The sequence below is a fragment of the Prionailurus bengalensis genome, chromosome A3, assembly GCF_016509475.1.
Source record: "Prionailurus bengalensis isolate Pbe53 chromosome A3, Fcat_Pben_1.1_paternal_pri, whole genome shotgun sequence".
NCBI classification, from domain to species: domain Eukaryota; kingdom Metazoa; phylum Chordata; class Mammalia; order Carnivora; family Felidae; genus Prionailurus; species Prionailurus bengalensis.
In genome coordinates this window covers 103192192-103213924 of record NC_057354.1, presented here as the reverse complement: position 1 = coordinate 103213924, position 21733 = coordinate 103192192, and the positions used below count along the sequence as shown (strand labels likewise).

The following is a 21733-nucleotide window of genomic DNA, read 5'->3' as shown; positions in this document are numbered from 1 at the left end:
GAGAGAGCAGAAGCAGGGGAGGAGCTGAAAGAGGGAGACAGAATATCTCAGTAGACATAGAAAACACACTTGATGGGGTGCCTAGGTGGCTTAGTTGGTTAGGCATCCGACTCTTGATTGTGGCACAGGTCATGATCTCACAGTGGTTGAAATAGAGGCCCATTTCAGGCTCTGTGCTGACAGCGCGAAGACTTAGGATTCTGTCTCTCCCTCTCTCTCTGCCCCTTCCTCACGCACACACACGGGCTCTCTTTCTCTTAAAATAAATAAATAAAAACTTAAAAAGGGGGGGGGGGAACACACTTGATGAAATCCAACACCCATCCGTGATAAAAGCTCTCTATAAAACAGGAATAGAAGGGAACTTCCTCAAACCAATGAAGAGTATCTCTGAAAAACCTACAACTAAAATCATATATGATGGTGAAGGACTGAATGCTTATTGCCTAATATCAGGAAAAAGGCAATGATATCTGCTGTCCCTTCTATTTAACATTGCACAGGATGTTTTAGTCAGTGAGATCAGTCAAGAAAAAGAAATAAAAGGGAACCAGATTAGAAAGCAAGAAGTAAAACTGTCTTTATTCTCATATATGTTGAAATTCCTAAGGAACACACACACACACACACACACACACACACACACACACACACTCTACAGCTAATAAATGAGTTCAGCTAAGTCTCAGCAAACAGGATCAAAATACAAAAATTAGGGGCTCCCGAGTGGCTCAGTTGGCTAGGTGTCCAACTTTGGCTCAGGTCATGATCTCACAGTTTGTGGGTTTGAGCCCTACATCAGGCTCTGTGCTGACAGTATGGAGCCTGATTGGATTCTCCCTCCCTCCCTCCCTCTCTCTGCCCCTCCTCTACTCATGCTTTCTCTCTCAAAAATAAATAAATAAACTTAAAAAAATACAAAAATTAATTCTATTTCTCTTTACCATGAATGTATGACCCCAAAATGAAGTTTAATTCCTCTCATCAACACCATCAAAGGAAAAATACATGTAAATAAATTTAACAAAAGTGTAAACAACACACTTGTACACTGAAAAGTACAAAACTGAGAGAAATTAAGGATCTAAATAAATTGAGATACATTCCATATTCACAGACCAGAAGATTCAGTTAACACCGTAATTTTCCACAGATCAATGTAATGTTTGTCAAAATTCCAGCACAGGTTTTTTGCAGAAATTTACAAGCTGATCTTGAAATTTATATGGAAAAGCACAAGACACTAAATTAGCCAAAATGATCCTTGAAAAGGTGAACAAAACCAGACAGCTTCTATTTCCTTATTTTAACACATAGTATAAAGCTATAGAATCACAAGACACTATCACAAGACAGTGTGATAACATATAAGGGTAAACATATAGAGCAACAGATAAACATATAGAGCCTAACATATAACATATAAAGATACACATATACAACAACAGAACACAATTTTTTACATTTACAGTCAATTGATTTCTGACAAAGATGCCAAGGCAACTCACTGGGGAAAGGGCAGTCTTTTTTTTTGAAATGGGGCTGGGACAATGGGATATCTATATGCAAAAAGAAAAATTTAGATCCTTAGACCACACTTTTCTCAAGAATTCAAAATGAATTATAGACATAAATGAAAGAGCTAAAACTATAAAAATTTTTAGAAGAAAACATATAGGAGAATCTTGTGATCTTGCATTAGAATTTTTAGATAGAACCTCAAAACCATGATCCATAAAAAAAAAAAAAATACACTTAGGGCATCAAAATTAAAATGTTCATGCTTTAATAGACACTATTTTAAAAATATAAGCACAAACTGGGCCAAAAAGACAAAGTCACATATTGGGACAAAATATTTCCAAATTATATATGTGATAAAGGACTTGTATCCAACATATAAGAACTCTTACAATTCAACAGTATGAAGATGATCCGATTAAAGAATGGGTAAAGATCTGAACTGACCAATGGCACATGAAAAGATGCTTAACACCAGTAATCATTAGAAAAATGCAAATTACAACCATAATGAGATACCACCTCACCCCTACTAGAACAGCCACAATCAAAACAACTGACAGTAACAAATGTGGGTGAGCATGTGAAGAGACTAGAATATTCTTACATTGCTATCTGGGATGTAAAATGATGCAGCCACTTTGGAAAACAATGTGGCAGTTCTTAAAAAGTTAAAAATATATTTACTGTAAGACCCAGAATCTCCAAAACATACAATGGAATAATGGGGGCAATTTTATATGTACACACACACACACACACACACACACACACACACAAGTGATCGGGGTGCCTGAGTGGCTCAGTTGGTTGAGCATCCAACTCTTTCTTGATTTTGTCTCAGGTCATGATCCCAGAGTCGTGAGAACAAGCCCTGCATGGAGCCTGCTTGGGATTCTCTCTCTCTCACTCTCTCTGCCCCTCTCCCCCATTCGCATACACACTCTCTCTCTCTAAAAATAAAAATATATGGGGCGCCTGGGTGGCTCAGTCGGTTGGGCAGCCGACTTCAGCTCAGGTCATGATCTCGCGGTCCGTGAGTTCGAACCCCGCGTCGGGCTCTGTGCTGACAGCTCACAGCCTGGAGCCTGTTTCAGATTCTGTGTCTCCCTCTCGCTGACCCTCCCCTTTTCATGCTCTGTCTCTCTCTGTCTCAAAAATAAATAAAACGTTAACAAATAAAAAATTTAAAAATAAAAAATATATAAATCTTTAAAAAAATAAAGTTTTTTTAAAACAAAAAGTGATCTATGCTAAGGCATGAATGAATCTCAAAAACATCATACAATGTGAAAAGAATTAGAAGCAAAAGACCACATATTAAAGTTTATACGAAATGCCCAGAAAAGGCAAATCTAGAAATAGGAAGTAGATCCGTGGTTACCTACAACTGGATATGGGACTGGGGAATGACTTAAAATGGGTCTAAGGGATCTTTTGGGGGATGTCAAAAACATTCTAAAACTGGATTTGGTGATGTCACACAACTTTTAAATTTACCAAAAAGTATTAAATTTTACACTAAAAACAAGTGAACACTATGTCAAAGTAAGTAAAAGGGCCCAAAATAGCCAAGGCATTCATGGAGAACAGCATTAGAAAAACTATCAAAGTATATAAAATGCAGTAAAACTACAGTAATTAAGACAGACTATTAGAGAAAAAAACAAATGAAGCAGAACAGATACCCCAGAAATAGATCTTTGTCTGAAGGAAACTTATCTATACCAGAGGGACCAGGCATTACAGATCAGTGGGGAAAGGGCAGTGTTTTCAGTTGAATGGTATGGAGAGAATGCTTATCCATATAAGGAAAGAGAGGGAAAATAAGGTGTTAACAAAGAAATCAGTTTTAATTCTTCTCATCTCCCACTAGCCACAGCCACTCTCTTTTTCATGTAATTTAGCGGCTCTTCCCACATGGAAACTACAAGAGTGTACTTCCCTACTTTCCGACTTTGGACTTGGCTATATATCTTACTTTGGCCAATGGGTTGTGTGTAAATGTGATACAAACAGCCTTGAGCTTCTGCCAATGCTGTGAGAAGAACACATCCCAGCTAGCCCACTGATCCCAGGAGGAGACTGAGACAAACGTGGGCCAGAGCCATCCTGGTCAACCTGCTTTAAGAAGCAGAGCCAACCTAGCCAAGGCTAGCCCAGATCAGCCTATTCCCAGCCAATTTGCAGATGCACAGAAAAAAGAAATGTTTATTTTTACATGCTGAGAAGTTTGTGGTTGTTAAAACCATTAAATTAGCAACTATTACCAGATACTTTTTTCAAAGAAGTAAAAAATAAATGTAAAAAGCAAAACCCCAAAACTTAAACGGATTGCCAAAATAAGCAATTCTGCTCCCAGAGGCACCTCAGAAAAAGTGAAAAGACAGTTTACAAAATGGGGAGACCTGCCACACATACCTCACAAAGGATTACATCAGGAATATGTAAAATCAATTTAAGGTCAGTCCAGCCCAATAGAAATGTAAGCAAAAAACACTAACAGGCATTTCACCAAAGATGAAACTCAAAAGCTAGCAAGCATAAGAAAAGACGCTGAGCTTTATGAAAATAAAGCTATGTGACATCACTTTTATGCCCAATAAACTGGTAGAAAAAAAAAATTAAAGACTTGACAATGCAAAGTATTGGCAAGTATAGAGTAACAGGATTTATTTTACACAGTTGACGGGAATATAAACTGTTCTAACTACTTTCGAAAAGATTAGTATTGTTTTAAAATTTTAAGATGATACAATTCTACTCCTTGGTTTATATCCAAGATAACTTACACACATTTACGTCAAAAGACATGTATGTTATTAGATATATTATTTATTACACATTATTAGCAATACTTTATATTTAAAATATTGAAAATAACCTAAATGTCCATCATTAGTAGAATGTTTAAGTAAATGTTAACATATTTACAGAATGAAATGCTATATAAAAGTATAAATTAATGAATAAGAGCTTTGTGGATCTACATGAACGAATCTTAGAAACATAATGTTGAGTGAAAATACCAAGTCACCAATAAATACACAGAATACTTGTTTAAAAAAAAATCCAAACTGGTGGGGATCCTGGGTGGCTCAGCAGGTTAAGCATCTGACTTGATTTCAGCTCAGGTCATGATCTCACAGTTCATGAGATTGAGCCCCATTGGGCTCTGTGCTGAGCCTGCTTGGGATTCTCTCTCCCCTCTCTTTGCCCCTCCCCCAATGCTTGCTCGTTCACTCTCTCTCTCAAAATAAAAAAGCATTTAAAAAAAACCCCAAACTGTTTAAATAAAATCCAAACACAAGCAGAACTAAATATAGTATTTGGTGAATCACATACATTGGCAAATCTACATAGAAACAAGAGGAGAATAAAAATACAAAAGATAGTGACAAACAGAGGGAAGCAGGTCCAAGGAGACGGGAGATACATATCTATGTATATGTATCAGATATTTTATAATTTTTTAGCAGGGGAGGAGAAAGAAAAAGATTTCTATTTTAGAAAATGGAAAAGCCCTATGTTTCCATGCCAATTTCTAGAGGTGTTTCAGAGAAATAAAAGGAAATGTGCTAAATTCTAATTTTACCTTTTTCATACCTTTATTTTCATGATGACTTCTTCTCAGTATCCAAAACCTAATATGAAAAAAAAACACACATTTTTATGCATCAATATCAAATTCAGGTACATCATAATGGTCTTGTAATTTTCTAATGATTCCAATACTATTTATCCTAGTAATTATAATACCGTAAGAACAACTGAAACATAACTTTTACATCTCTTTTTTCCATATATATTTCATACTAATAACAAAATACTTGGTATGACTTTTTTTTTTTTTTTAAGTTTATTTATTTTGAGAGAGAGAGGGAACGTGCACATGTGAGCAGGGCAGAGAGAGAGGGAGAGACAGAATCCCAAGCAGACTCTGAGCCATCAGCACCAATCCTGACATGGGGCTCGAACTCAGAAACTGTGAGATCATGTCCTGAGCCTAAATCAAGAGTTGGATACTTAATTGACTGAGCCACCCAGGTGCCCCTTGGTATGACTTTTAATTCCAGGGTAAGCCTTCATATTTTACAACATAAAAATATCCATAAATAAGCACCTTTGACTTTCTCATATTTGCACACACTCAAGAGAACTTCTGCCACAAGATGATATGGCTTGGTTCTAGAAGAACCTTTGATTTTCGCTTAAATTTCAATTTAATTTTAAAGGCACAGACTCTAACATATGGGAGATGAAAGAATATAAATTACTATTTTTTCAATTATCTTTCCTCGCTGACTGGAAGAACATTTGAAGAAAACTTTGAAATAACTATTTAAGGATGCTCTGACATAACTTTAAAACATTCATCACCCAATGATTCTTAGCTTTCCTTCTAAGAGTATAACAGGAGTACTAGTTCTCCTATTTGCTTTGTTTTCCTTTGCTTAGCTTGGCTACTAAGGTTACTAACTACTTTGAAAGTTTTAAGAACATTCCAATTTATACTTATTGCTTGCATAACGTTCTTACCAGCAATAAGTATATATTTTCCTTTAAGCTACAAAAAATATATATACAATGAATAATTTTCTAAACAGAATTAAATTCTAAGATTGTCAGTCCTAACATATCCCAAATGGTAACCTATGAGGCATTCTCCTTAAAGAATAGTATGTTTCCAAATTCTTGCCCTTAGTTCAAACATATTCTTTAAAAAAGAAAAACAAAAATTAAAATTCTACTTACTTTGGCCAACAATTCTTGTGTTTCAGGAGTCAGTGGAGCATGTGAAAACTTGCAATAGTCACCCTGATAACATTTTGTTCCTGTATGGTAAAACTTGCAAGGATATTCATGTAACCCAAGTGTTAAGGAAGAGAACAATTTTAATCCAACTAAAATAATTGGTAATTAACTTTATGTTCCCTGTATAAAGGCCTTTCCTTCTAGTAGAAACACTAAATTCTCTATTTAAAATATGATAAATTATGAATTGAACTATATGAAACATCTAATTTTAGGATAATTATAATAAATCAAGTTTATTGGCTATCACATGAAACTTTCCCTTCATATTCATTTTTATAATAAATTATAGGTCTGTTTCAATGACATAAGAAAAGTTTGTGTGTTTTAAATACTTTAAGAAATGTGATTATTATTTTTTTATAATTTTTTAAAGTTTGTTTATTTTGAGAAAGAAAGAGAGAGAGCATGAGCAGGGGAGGGGCAGTGAGAGAAGGGGACAGAGGATCTGAGGTGGGCTCAGCAGAGAGCCCCAATGTGGGGCTCAAACCATGAGATCATGATCTGAGCTGAAGTTGGATGCTTAACCAACTGAGCCACCCAGGCACCCCAGAAATGTGATTATTTTTAAGGCATTCTTTGGGGATAGAGGCAATAAAGTCAATGACGATGATAGGTTTTACAAATCTGGATCCTTTATATATTAGGTTTACTTAAAATAGAATGAACTTAAACAACTTCAACATTGTTTTCTGGAAAAAACTCAAGTTAGAGTTTGAGATTCCCTATACTGCATGACTGAAGGAAAACAACTTTTGTGGTACCCAAAGGTGCTATTACCATAAAATTTTTATGTTCTATGTTTTTACAACCTGTCTGTACCATTTGCATTAAAGAGTTAAGGTTATTCTCCAAATTAAAGGACAATTCAGTACAGACTATACAGAAAACAAGTACTCCCAAATGATGCTTTTTTTTTTTTTTTTTTTTTTTTTTTTTTTTTAACAAAGTAACTCATATGAGGGTGCCTAGCTGGCTTAGTTGGTAGATCATATTACTCTTAATCTCAGGTTTGTAAATTCAAGTCTCACGCTGGGTGTACAGACTACTTAAATAGAAAATCATTAATAACAACAAAGTAGTTGTATATATGTATATACACATATATAGCTATATCTCTATGAACATAGATATAATTAGTTAATGTCACAGCAGAAATTCTGAGTCTTTCTGTGGGTTGAATAGGTCTCATGAACTTGCTGCTATGCTATCCAAGTGAAGGATCTTCATTTGAGAATTACTAAAGAATCCATCTTTTCTTTCTTGGGGAAAAAAAAAAATCACACAATTTAACCAGTTTGATATGGATTTGGGCTTGGGTAACATAATTTTGCCATAGCTAAAACACAGGTTTTATTCAAAATTATACATACTTAAAATGTTCATGTAAATATTTATAAAAAGTAAAATTATATCTTGTGATAAAGGATATTATGCAAATACAGACAATTTTCACCTCTGGTACAATATCCTTGTACATAAAACTTGCACATTTCCTTTTTCTTCTCTATCTCTGCATCATGATCAAATTTACACTGGTCTCCCTGGGCGAAAGGAAAGAACAAGGACAAGCCATTATTTCTCAGTTAAGTCATGCAGTTCCTACTAATCTTAAAATAAGCAAATTGTTCCAGAAAAAAATCTGAGAAGCCCTACAGTCTAATTCTTAACGAGCTATCGTATAACCACTCCACAATCTTAAAATCTTGTTACATCCTAAACCTTTTTAACACAAAGCATTTTTTTAAAAAAATGCTTATTTATTTGATAGAAAGAGCCTGAACATGAGCAGGGGAGGGGCAGAAAGAGAGGGAGAGAGAGAATCCCAATCAGGCTCCACAGTGCCAGCACAGAGCCTGCCACCAGGGCTCAATCCCACGAACTGTGAGATCATGAGCTGAGCTGAGATCAAGAGTCAGCAGTTTAACTGACTGAGACACCCAGGTGCCCCTAAAAAGTGTCTTTTTTAAACATAAAATAATACTTCAGTAAAGCTTTCTAACTGAACCTTTTCCAGAAGGAAAGAGTTATAAAATGTACAGGTATGCTTTTAGAGTATCCAATGGAGACAGGAGTTGGCTTTTGTACATTTTTGCTATACCTTACATTTTAGTATATTTTTGCTTACGCAGTTTTTTATACCTTAATACATTTCCTTTCAAGAAAATATTTACAAACTTGTTTCCCCTTGCGTTCCACTGTATGTTGGTTGATGAATCCCTGACTCATTCTCACATGCTGCTGCTTCTCTTTCGGTTTACCATCCTTTGAAAACAAAAACAAAGAAGTAAATGTGAGAAATATAAATTTAAATATTTTATTCCACTGCACAAAATTATTTTGACCACCTTTAAAACATTAAAAAGTGACTCTTCTAAACCGGCCTACATGTGTAAGATTTGGACTTTTGCACATCAGTTGAAAAATAAATGTTCTGCCAATTACAACAGAATTCCAGCACTGAACGTGTTTGGTCAATTTGAATTATTTTACTATACTTTGCCCTCATTTTTAAAAATTGAATAAGCAATTTTTTAAAGTGAAAATGCGGCTACTTGTGATAAAAAATGAAATCCAGGAATAAGGCTCTTGAGAACAACGGAGACAAAACTGGAGACTGTAAGGTAAACCGAAAGCGGTATACTCTTTAAGTTCAATGAGATGCTCACTGGGTGAGAGCAGAGAATAATAACCAGCTCTATCTAGTAAACAAATATAACCTCAAAGATGGCAACAGAGATATAAAAACAAAAGGTGACCTTTATATAAAAACAAAAGGGGAGGGCGCCTGGGTGGCGCAGTCGGTTAAGCGTCCAACTTCAGCCAGGTCACGATCTCGCAGTCCGTGAGTTCGAGCCCCGCCTCGGACTCTGGGCTGATGGCTCAGAGCCTGGAGCCTGTTTCCGATTCTGTGTCTCCCTCTCTCTCTGCCCCTCCCCCGTTCATGCTCTGTCTCTTTCTGGCCCAAAAATAAATAAAAAACGTTGAAAAAAAATAATTAAAAAAAAAAGGGGAATCTCATAATACATTTTAGCTCTTTAGAAACCTAAACCATTTTAGCATGTTAACCTGTGGTACAATTTACATACAATGTCTGCATCCCAAACTTCTGAACATGTTTAGGAATTAAATATGTGCAAAGAAGAGACCTGACATTTACGTGATCTGCTTTGTAATGATGTTAAATTTCTACTTAACACTATCAAAATTACATGTCCAATATGTGCCAGTTTAAATCTTTGGTTTTATTTGACTATGTTATTAAATTCTCACACAGGTTTATAATTTGCTACTCATGTAGAAGGGCTGTCAATTTTAGCTGAATAATCATTTGAGTCCATGTAAACCAAATGAAGGGAATACCAACAGGGTCAGGAGATACAGGCTGTGGCCTGGCCCTGTGTGACTGAGCAGATACCTGAACCCCCAGGGCTTCAGAGTCCTCATCTGTAAAATATGGAAACATATATAAATGTTTCAATCCATAATATTTGGTATTTCTAATATTTTACCACCCCTGACTCTTGTCTTCTGGACCCAGCCTAACAAAAAAGTTTGTTTAAAACACCTCAGAAAAGCAGAGTCCAGAGGAGTCACTTACTATTCTATCCTGATTACATCTGCAGACCAAGGAACAGGAACTTCTACAAAGCAAAATCAAAACACCAAGCAGATAGGGGGTGTTTTGTAAGCCAATGCTCAGAAATATTCATTTTTAATTTCCAGAGGGGAGTCAAATACTGATAGACCAGGAACCGCAATCATAGCAACTCTGTAAGACTCTGTGACCTTTGAAGTGTTCTCTGGGCTACTTTACCTTCTCCCTGCTTCTCCTGCTTTTCCAGTCTCTGACAGTACAACACGGCCAAATCAAGGGACTTGTGTGCACGTATTCAGGTAAACAGGTTCAACGCTAAGGCTTAACACAGGTGCTGGCAGCTCATGAGGGAGAGGGAAGGAGCTGCAACAGTGACAAGGAAGAATGTGGAGAGCGAACTGATTGTGAGAGGAGATTTTTCACCGTCAGAGAACCCTCGTTTTATGGCTTGCCACTGAGGTAGGTGCAAGATGAATATCCTGCACCATGTAGGCGTTCTCCTACGTGCCCATACTCTTGTACCTGTTCCTGTGAGCCACTGTTCCTCAGTGAAGCGTTGGATCCTTTGTGTCCGGCGCCAGGCCATTTTCGCTTCATTTTCTTCTGTTTACCATTTTTCTGTACAGCTTTAAGGTTTTTATTTTTTTGTTTAACAACTAAAAACAAAGAAGTTAATTCTGTTTAAATCTTAAACATTAAATTAAATCTTAAAATGCTTAATTTTAATTTATGATGACATAAAAGTACAATGGCAGTTTACTTTAAATTTTTTTTAACATTTGTTTCTTTTTGAGAGGGGGAGAGAGAGACAGAGTGTGAGTGGGGGAGGGGCAGAGAGAGAGGGAGTCACAGAATCCAAAGCAGACTCCAGGCTCTGAGCTGTCAGCACAGAGCCCAACGTGGGGCTCAAACTCATCAACCAGGAGATCATGACCTGACCCAAAGTCAGATACTTAACTGACTGAACTACCCAGGCACCCCGGGCAGTTTACTCTTAAGTACATTCTGGGGCGCTTGGGTGGCTCAATCAGTTGAGCATCTGACTTTAGCCTGGATTATGATCTCATGATTCATGAGTTCAAGCCTCACATTGGGTTGTGCTTTGGCAGCTCAGAACCTGCTTCAGATCCTCTGTCTCTCTCTCTCTCCTCCTCCCCTGCTCGCTTACGTGCTCTCCCTTGCTCTTAAAAATTAATAAAATAAACACCTAAAAAAAAAAAAGTACATTCTATAATAATCCAGGAGGAGTTCTCCACTGCTCACTGAGTGAAAAGTGGTATGATGCTGACCTTTCTGGAAGCTCTGGGATTAAGAGACCAAAAGGAGAATTAATATATTCTGGATCCCCAATTCATTCCTTATGAAAATAGATAAGGTAGGGAGGCCTGGGTGGCTCAGTCGGTTAAGTGTCCAACTATCAGTTTCGGCTCAGATCATGATCTGGCAGTTTCATGAGTTCAAGCCTCACATCAGGCTGTGTGCTGATGGTGCAGAGCCTGCTTGGGATTCTCTCTCTCTTTCCCTCTCTCTCTGCCTCTCCCCTACTCATGCTGCCTCTGTCTCTCTCAAAATAAATAAACTTAAAAAAAAATTTTTTTAATAGATAAGGTATAGTCAGGAAGAAAGAAAAGCAAGATAATTAATGAAATCAATCTTGCTTGCCACCAGCCAGATCCTTTTGAAGTGTTCAGAGTATAATGGAGCTAATTAGGAACTGCCATAGCACTATAAAAGCAAAACCTTCAAATGTTTAAAATGACCTCTTACACTACTGTCAGAGTTTTCACTGAAAACATTTTATATGAGTGCCTGGCTGGCTTAGTTGGTAAAAGATGCAACTCTAGATCTTGGGGATGTGAGTTTGAGCCCCACACTGGGCAGAGTGTTTAATTTAAAATAAAAATAAAAACAGATTAAAAAAAAGAAAAAGAAAACATTTTATATAGATTAAATTTATCTATAGACCGATTTTAAACAGAAAAACATTTCAAGAGAAAAAAAGCAGTAAAATAAGAGGATTAATTTCGTTTACCATGGTCATTTGTCCTCGTATCTATGACTAAACTTTATTTGATTAATCTAAAAGAATATTATTTCTGAGTTTAATCTGGCATACCACTATAACAGATATGAAATCAATCCCTCCCTACAACACAGCAATACAAACAGGCACATCTTGTCCTTCATATATGCAGAGGCAAAGGATTTAGCATTCTCCCTTTCAAAGCAGTCATGGCCTTTGATAACCCTGCTGTACTTTCCTCCTATAAACTAAGTATTTGTACACCAAATGGCCAGGTCTCAGGGGGGTCTCCGGCCATGCAAGCTCACATCTGGTGTAAAGATCCATGGACGGGCACCAGGGTAGCTCAGTCAGTGAAGCATTTAACTCTTGATTTTGGTTCAGGTCATGATCTCACAGTTCATGAGATCGAGCCCCAAGTCAGGCTCTGTGCTCACAGCACAGAGCATGCTTGGCATTCTCTCTCCTCTCTCTGTCCCTCCCCCTCGCAAAGTAAATAAACAAAAATAAATAAATAAATAAATAAGATCCATGGAAAGCATGATCTTCCTATGAAATAAAACGCAAGAGAAAACTCCCCCCCCTCCCCAAACCCCAATCTGTATATGGACAACTGTGATTGCTTCTCTAGATAAACACAAAATGACAAAACAGTCTCACCCTTACCTTTCTGGGTGTCCTTCACTCCCTCTTTCTTCAATTCTTCAGGAAATGGTAAGGATTGAGCAGCATTTGCCATTTCTTTAGCTTGTATATACTGCTGAAGCTCTTTAGCAAAAGTATCTTCTGATTCCTGACTGCAGGTATCATTATCACTATATACATCATAGTCCTTACTTCTTGATTTTCTATGTAGCAATTTCTTCGGTGATGCTGTAGAGTTCCCCAAGTGCCTAAACTAAGTAAAAATTAAATTTTCAATTTTAAAAACCTAGCATAATTCAACGCAATCTGGTTATAAAGAAGAAATAAAGACCAGCCATGAACTGATCATTGTTGAAGTTGGGTGATGGGTATACGGGGGTTCATATACTTTTCTTTCCACTCTTACATACTTAAAATTTTCCAGAATTAAAAAAAAAAAACATAAACAAAAAACACAACATATTGTCCTTGAAGAAAACTTAACACAAGATTCTGAATTTGTACACTAGATGTACTCTACTGAATTAAAGACGAAACCCCCAAATCTTAATTATTTGATATAATTTTATTTGATTGAATTATAGTATTACAAGTCACATTTTATTTCTCCCTTTGCATCCCTTTGCATACTTTAAATGGTTTAATTCAATAACTCATCATTTCGTAAAAGAACAAGTAAACTGTAATGGCCCAAGTGAAAATCTATACCACACTAAGATATATCACAGCTAGCGAAGTCCGTAATTTTTCCTGTAACTCACAGCATTGGTGGCAGAGAAGGTGGCAGCACTGACAACAAGGAAGAAAGAACTGCCCCGTTCTCTATAATCAAGTTCATTTTACTTTCAGAAACAGTTTTCTAACACTGTTGTTGCAGCTGCCCCAAGGCGACAGATGCAAACACTGGCACCCACACTGGAAGAGCAAGCCAGGTAAGGCAACTGACCCTGGGTCAGCCTGAGATGATCACAGGAGACAACTTAAAGTACTCTGAATTAAAGTACCAGAATTCCCTAGTATTGGTTATATAGGTATTTATACTCGATAACCCAGGTGGATCAAGTTGTATAATTATAGTATATATGATACATTTTAATTAAGGTTTATTTTAAAAAGTCCAAGTGTCAAAGGGCTCCTGTTTTGATATCAAGAAGAGATGACATGTCTACCATTAAATTGACCAATGATCCCGCTCCAGAGCATGCTTTGGGGCCTGGTCTCTTACCTACTTTCTTATAACTGATCAAGGCAACAGACTCAAACAAACCAGAAGACTATTATAAAATATACTAAGTGGCCCAATTTAATGGTTTACCTTTGATGATTAACTTCAAAGCTAGGAGTCGTACCACCAGAGGATTTATCATAGGCTTAGAAAATGACTTTGCTCCCTGCCTGAAGAATCCAAACAAGTGGAGAAAGTTTCCTAACCTGACAGTGGCCTTAATGTACACCTCATCTTCATTACACCAGACAAGACTACCAACCAATCCAACAATCATCAGGCCACCAAGTTCCTGGTCTCCAAGTTTTCAAGAAAGAGCACCTTTTAAAACTAAAGCCATAGAATGAACTTGTAAATGTATCTTCTTCCAGTCAGGGGTTGGCAGATATCAGCCTGGCCTCTTGTTTTTTGTAAATAACGTTTTGCTGGAACACAATCACACCCATTCATTCACTTCTCTGCTACCTGTGGCTTAGTTGTGACAGAGACAATATGGCTCACAAAGTCAAAATGATGCACTAGCTGGTCCTTTATAAAAAGTTGGCCAATTTCTGTGATAATTATGTTTACCTTGGTTTTCGCCTTTAATTTCATTTAATGGGCACAGGGAGAATCATTCAATTATGCAACAGCTTCGCGAAGCTTAGTCAAACACACAGGAAATTCTATTCAGCGTAACTGAATCAAAATATCACAATGATCCAAATGAATAATTAAGTGCTCCCTCACACACAAAATATGTACCAAAGCAGACCCCTTTTAACAGGTAATAATATGTCTGATTCGTTTGTATTAAATGAAAAGATTAGATGACTTGGCAATATGAATAAAACCAGGAAGATCATCAATTATGTTGTTTTTTATACATTAGAGATGAGCACTCCTAATGGATATGATTACTCTTAGAGAGCAATGAAATACACAAAATACGAATGATTGCTTTAATACTTTTCTTCATGCAGCTAGCTATAAACTCCTTGCTTTGATATTTGTTGTTCTCTATGTAATTTAGAAAGCATATAAATACACTATATAACTTTTTTCCCTTCAGTGAAGGAGTCTAAATAAAAATTTTTTTAAGCAAAAGATTTTTAATTTAGGATGATTTATTGAACTAGTGTGGCCTCCTGAAAGTCCACAGAAATAAAAGTATAGAAATGTAAAAACAGTTCCATATTAGTGGGGGTGAGGGGGAAATGAAGTACATTCATCAGTAATTGAGAAAAGTTTAACAAATTATTGGCAAACATTTGAAAAACAAAAAGCAAATGATAATTGGGAGGCTGGGCTTATGTTGGTGTGTGAGAAACGGGGCTATAAATGAGGATGAATTAAAATTCTACATAAAAACAGACAAAGCTATTGTTAACAAATTCTCTCTACCCTACTCCTCACCAGAATACATACAAACAAAATTTACCCTGGGCAAAAAAGAGAATAAAGAAATTCAGTAACATGTCTGATAAAAGCCAAGTCTTGTTACCTGGGTACTAAGACCCCAGGATGAAGTCCTCCACATTCTGGCATTTGAGAGTAACCCCCACCAGAAATATACTCCATCCACTCAACCTACCACAGGAGTTCTACCCCACTGTCCAGAAGAGATCCGCCCACTGGAGTCTATGGACAGAATTCAATGAACTTGAATGGCAATAAAAATCACACATTATTTGCATCATCAACCCTTAAGTTGACATTTAGCATCTTCCTGTTGTGAAACACAGGCCAACAAACAGCAGTAGTATCAGCAGTACCAGCAACTGTCACTAATAGAATCATAATTACTTTCATATATCACCTTATAGTTGTTGCAAATCTCAAAATATCTTTTATGTTCATCACTATGTCAAAGTTACAATAATTAGACCTGTTGGACCTTATTACTTAGTACATTAATAAAGAACATATTACTCTTTTCCCATTTGTTTTATTTTGATCACTATTATTTCAATAAAATAAATTTCCTTTGTAATCCAACATAGTCTATTTTATTCACTTAAAAACATTATTCTGAGAAGGGACCCATGGGCTTCACCAGACCGCTGAAAGGGATGCATAGCACAAAGCAGGCTGCAGGAAACCCACTTATCCACACAGCCCACTCATGTACAGAGAATGTCCAGTCAAGCTTCCCATCTGGACAAAAGGCCTACAGAGACACAGACCCGGCAACACACCAGTTTAGGCCGTCCATCAACTCTCCAGGCCTATCTTAAATCAAGGGACAATGGGGCGCCTGGGTGGCGCAGTCGGTTAAGCGTCCGACTTCAGCCAGGTCACGATCTCGCGGTCCGTGAGTTCGAGCCCCGCGTCAGGCTCTGGGCGGATGGCTTGGAGCCTGGAGCCTGTTTCCGATTCTGTGTCTCCCTCTCTCTCTGCCCCGCCCCTGTTCATGCTCTGTCTCTCTCTGTCCCAAAAATAAATAAATGTTGAAAAAAAAAATTAAAAAAAAAAAAAAAATCAAGGGACAATGAAGGCACAAAACACATGACAAAAATCTAGAGCAGGTGTCATTAAACTATGTTCCCAGGGCCAAATCCATCTTGCCACTTATTTCTGTAACAGCAAGCTAAAATGGTCTTTAGAATTTTTAAATGTTTGAAGAAAAAAATCAAAATAATAATATCTCATGACAATGAAAATTATATAAAATTCAAATTTCAACACCCATAAATAAAGTTTAATGGAACATAGCCACACTCATTCATTTACATATTATACTAGATGCTTTCACACTACAATAGCAGAGCTGAGCAACAGCAGAGTTGAATAGTTGCAAAAGAGACCATAAATAGTTGCAAAAGAGACATTCAAGACATTATCTATTTAAAAAATGCTAGAAAGCTGTAACATCAAAACAAAGAACAAGAAAGAACTCTTGAATAAATTATGAGAAACCAAGAGTTAGAAAATGGATGCTTAAAAAAGACGTAATTTATAATAGCCTCATCAAACATCTAGCAATAAACCTAACAGAAGGTATGTATATAAGATACCTACAAAGAAAAGTATCATATACTGTTGAGAGAAATTATAGAGGACCTAAAGATTAGACAATTCAATATTCTAAAGATGTCAATTCTTTCCAAAATGATCTACAGATTAAATGTATTCCCAATGAAAATTCCACCAGAATTTTCCACGGAAAAACTAATTTTAAGAAAAAGCCAAGACACTTAAGGAAGAAAAATAAGGTGAGAGGACTTGCTTATCTGACATCTAAACTCACTATAAAGCTGCAGTAACATGGTGAGCTCTTAGGGGAGGGCTAAACAGATAAACCAGCAGAAGAGAATTGAGTCAAGAAAAACCCACTCAAACACAAACATTTGATTTTTGAAAATGGTGACATTGCAGACCAGTGGAGGAAAAGACCATTCTTTTCCTTCAGTGAATGGTGCTGGAACAACTGGGTATGATAACAGGAAAAAAAAAAAAAAAAAAAGGTAAAAAAAAATGTATTACCTCTACCTCACAGTATACAGATACAAAAATTAGTTATGGTGACTATAAGCCTTTGTGAAAAGCAAAACAATAAATCTTTTAGAAGACACTACAGAAAAATATTTTTATTATCTCAGGATATTTAGATAAAACACATAAAACACTAACTATAAAGAAGAATAAATTTGAATACATTAAAATATAAACTTTTAATCAAAAAATGCCATCCTGTAAAGCCACAAAATAAGCAGATATCTGCAACAGATAATACTCAATGAAGGGCGGGGGGGGGGGGGGGACCCTTATAATCCAAAATAAAGAACTACAAATCAAGGGAAAAAAAAATCACAGACAAACCTGTAATACTAAGACAAAAAGACCTGAACAAGCACCAAAAAAAAAAAAAAAAAAAAGGAAATCCAAATGGACAAACACAAAAAGGTGCTCAATCCCAATAGCAATTAAGAAAACATAAATGGGGTGCCTGGGTGGCTCAGTTGGTTGAGCATCCGACTTCGGCTCAGGTCATGATCTCGCGGTTTGTGAATCCGAGCCCCGTGTCGGGCTCTGCACTGACAGCTCAGAGCCTGGAGCCTGCTTCAGATTCTGTCTCCTCCTCTCTCTGCCCCTCCCCTGCTCATGCTCTGTCTCTCTGTCTCTCAATAATAAATAAATGTTAAAAAAATTTTTTTTAATAAAAAAAATATATAAACTAAATTACAATGAGAAACTTCACCAGGTGATAAAAAATAAGATGGATAATAATATCACATGTGGAGTAGCAGAAATACAGTCTTTCATATATACCTCTGGGAATAAAAATTGGTAAAACCACTTTGGAATACAGTTTGGCATTAAGGTAAAGGTATAGATGCTTATACTCTAAGACCCAGAAGTTATACTCCTAGGTAAATACAGAACACACGTGCAACACGACACAAGTTAAAGAATGTAGCAGCACTGCCTATAATCTCCTATAACCTATAACCTCTACCAACAATGAAATCTAGTATATTCAATAAAGGAATACCATGCAGCTAAGAAAATAAACAAGTATACACCACAACATCTATGAATCTTGTAAATATAATGTTGAGACAAAGAAGACAGAAAAGAACACATACAGGGGTGCCTGAGTGGCTCAGTCATTAGGCATCTGACTCTTGATTTTGGCTCAGGCCATGATCTCACAGTTCCTGAGTTTGAACCCCATGCCGGGATCCACATTGACAGCATGGAACCTGCTTGGGATTCTCTCTCTCCCTCTGTCCCTCCCCCTCCTCCCACATGCACACACACACACACTCTCTTTCTCTCTCTTTAAATAAATAAACTTAAAAATCATCTTTAAAAGAAAAAAATACAATCACTATCTTATTTCAATAAAATGTAAAAACAGGCAAGAAAAAACTGTGTTCTTTAAGGATGACAGCATCAGCAGTAAAACTAAACCTGTAAAGAAGAGCAAGGAAGTGATTATTAGCATGCAAGTTAGGTCTCTAGTTACCTCTAGGAGGAAACAAGGGGTTATGACTGAGAAAGGAGGTATCAGAGGCTTTGCGCATAATGTTCTTTCTAGACTTGCAAATTGTTGGCTTGGGTGTTCTATTTTTAATCAGCTGTGATACTGTACATTTATGTTTCATGCACTTGTGAGTAAAGAGTCGGGCTGTAGCAAGCCTACTTAGGAATAATGCAGGTGTCCATCTTCTCACAGTACTGTTTCTTGGAATCTACTTAAGATTAACTGTAGAATGTTCTATCTGCCTAATTCCTGTATAGGATTATACATGGATTAGGGAACCTTAAGTGGGTATGAAGAACTGGGGTCTGTATGACTAAAAGAGTATTAAAAATTGGGGGGAAATCCAGGCTACAGTTTTAGTGTCAAGACCTTGGTTCTTGTCCACAGCAGCCACACATGCCCCAAAGGGCAAAAGAAGTTATATACTTGGGTAGCTGAGAAGCTGAAGATGATGTACCTGCTGCATTATCTGTCCTGTATCCTTTTATAAAGCCAAGTATAAAAGTAGCACATTAAATGATGCCTGGGTGGCTCAGTCCGCTAAGCGCCCAACTTTTGATTTTGGTTCACGTCATGATCTTGTGGTTCGTAAGCTCCAGGCCCACATCCAGCTCCGCACTGGCAATGCAGAGCCTGCAAAGTATCATATTAAAGCCTATTTGTGTCTTGTGAGTCTCACTCCCCACTCAAACCCATCTCTTTGTAATGTGTTAAAATTCACAATTAAAAAAAATTTCACGGGCGCCTGGGTGGCTCAGTCAGTTAAATGTCTGACTTCAGCTCAGGTCATGATTTCATGGTTGAGTTTGAGCCCCTCATAGGACTCTCTATGGACAGCTCAGAGCCTGGAGCCTGCCTCAGATTCTGTGTCTCCCACTGTCTTTGCCCCTCCCCTGCTCTCTCTCAGTCTCTCTCTCACAAAAAAACATTTAAAAAAAATTTAGAAAGGGGCGCCTGGGTGGCGCAGTCGGTTGAGCGTCCGACTTCAGCCAGGTCACGATCTCGTGGTCTGTGGGTTCGAGCCCCGCGTCGGGCTCTGGGCTGATGGCTCAGAGCCAGGAGCCTGTTTCCGATTCTGTGTCTCCCTCTCTCTCTCTGCCCCTCCCCTGTTCATGCTCTGTCTCTCTCTGTCCCAAAAATAAATAAACGTTGAAAAAAAAAAAATTTTTTTTTTTTTAAAAATTTAGAAAAAAAAAATTTCAAAAAGAGAGAAAGAGGCAAGAGAGGCATAGATACTAGCTGTTATGGGTTGACTGTGTCCGCCCCTCAACATTCTCTTGATGAAGTCCTAACCTTAGAATGTGGGCTTATTTGGAAATAGGGCCATTACATGTGTAATTGGTTAAGATGAGGTTCCTAGGGTAGGTTCTAATCCAATATGGCTGATGTCCTTATAAAAGGATTAATTTTGGGGTGCCTGGGTGGCTCAGTCTGTTGAGCAGTTGAGCGTCTGGCTTCGGCTCAGGTCATGATCTCGTGGTTTGTGAGTTTGAGCCTCGTGTCAGGCTCTGTGCTGACAGAGCCTGGAGGCTGTTTCGGATTCTGTGTCTCCCTCTCTCTCTGCTCCTCCCCCGCTCGTGCTCTCTCTCTCTCGCTCTCCCAAAAATAAATAAACATCAAAAATAGAAAAATAAATAAAAGGATTTTAGATACAGAAATATGCACACAGGGAGAACACAATTCAAATATGAAGGTAAAGATCAAGGTGATGCTTCTGGAAGCCATGCCAAGGAACACCAAAGACTGGCAACAAACCACCAGAAACTATGTGAGGGGCATGAAACAGACTCCCCCTCACAGCCCTCAGAAGGAACCAACCTTGCCAGCACCTTGATCTCAGATTTCCAGCCTCCAGAGACACAAGACAATAACCTTCTGTTATTTAAGTCACCCACTTTGTGGTACTTTGTTTAGGGCAGTCCTAGCAAATTCATCCAAGCTTTAAGCTGTAAATCACTAAAGTTAGTTGAGTTAGCTGTAAATCACTAAGGTTAGTTGAGTCAGCAAATCAAAACCCTTAAAAATTGTGACCTAACTTGAAAAGGTTTTGAAATAGACTACAACCCATTTCAGAAATAGAGACAACCAAAATAAAAGCAATACACTAAAACAGTTCACGTTAAATGACTAAAGTTTTTTAATACGTTTTTTGACCGTGTAACCAAGGTTTCCTTGATATAAGCAACTAGATCTCAAATGCTGACTATACTGAGACAAATAGGACCCCTGATAAATTTCTCACACCCACTCCTGTCTGGTGTTTTGATATGCCAACTTAATCTTACTTTTTTGGGTATTTGCTCACACTCCAGTTTTACTTCCCATTTTATTTTCTCTTCTTGTGTTTCTTCAACTTCTGTATCATCTATTTCATCATCGATTCTGTAGCAAAAATATCAAATAATACAAGAAGGGTTTTTCAACCTGGAAATGGTTCATACCACACCATTAAAATTCACTGCTTTGGCTTATCTTCTACTTGCCCTCAAAGGAATTCCAAATTCAAATTCTACTCCAAATACTCCAAGAACAAAATTACAGAAGCAGTAAATGTCAACATGTGTTTGTAAGTAAAGTACAAACCTGAAATTTAATGCATAACCTTCATGTTCTAGTATTAGCAGCTATAGAAACCACCCATTCATTCATCCATCATTCCATTCATTCAACAAATACTGAGTATCCACCATATACCAGGCTGTAGGCCTTAAATCCTGGAACACAACAATGAAAAAGACTTTGTCCCTGCCTTGTGAGAACGTTCTATATTCTTGGAGAAAAAAAAAATAAAGCAATTTCAATATAGTCTGATAAGCATTGGTACATATATGAAGAACACTTAACCTACATTTGGGAGCCAAGGGTTTTCTAAGCCTCAAAGGTATATAAGAATTAGCTAACAGGGGTGCCGGGCTGACTCAGCTGGAAGAGCATGCA

General features: G+C 37.3%; 1 protein-coding gene across 9 annotated transcripts in view; it reads right to left on the bottom strand.

Moving 5' to 3' along the window:
• ZC3H8 (zinc finger CCCH-type containing 8) overlaps positions 1-21733 on the bottom strand; it is a 31460-nt gene that overhangs the window by 5877 nt on the left and 3850 nt on the right. For 2 of the 9 annotated variants that reach the window (XM_043603989.1, XM_043603990.1), the window contains exons 2-8: positions 21082-21178; positions 12624-12855; positions 10457-10590; positions 8479-8601; positions 7769-7880; positions 6277-6386; positions 5128-5165 (exon numbers count right to left, since the gene is read on the bottom strand). In XM_043603989.1, coding sequence (XP_043459924.1) covers positions 5136-5165; positions 6277-6386; positions 7769-7880; positions 8479-8601; positions 10457-10590; positions 12624-12855; positions 21082-21178 — 838 coding nt within the window. In that variant the 3' untranslated portion in view covers positions 5128-5135. Of the gene's footprint in view, positions 1-5116; positions 5166-6276; positions 6387-7768; positions 7881-8478; positions 8602-10456; positions 10591-12623; positions 12856-21081; positions 21179-21733 lie in introns of all 9 variants that reach the window. The other 7 variants (XM_043603991.1, XM_043603988.1, XM_043603992.1 and 4 more) reach the window with 6 other exon arrangements.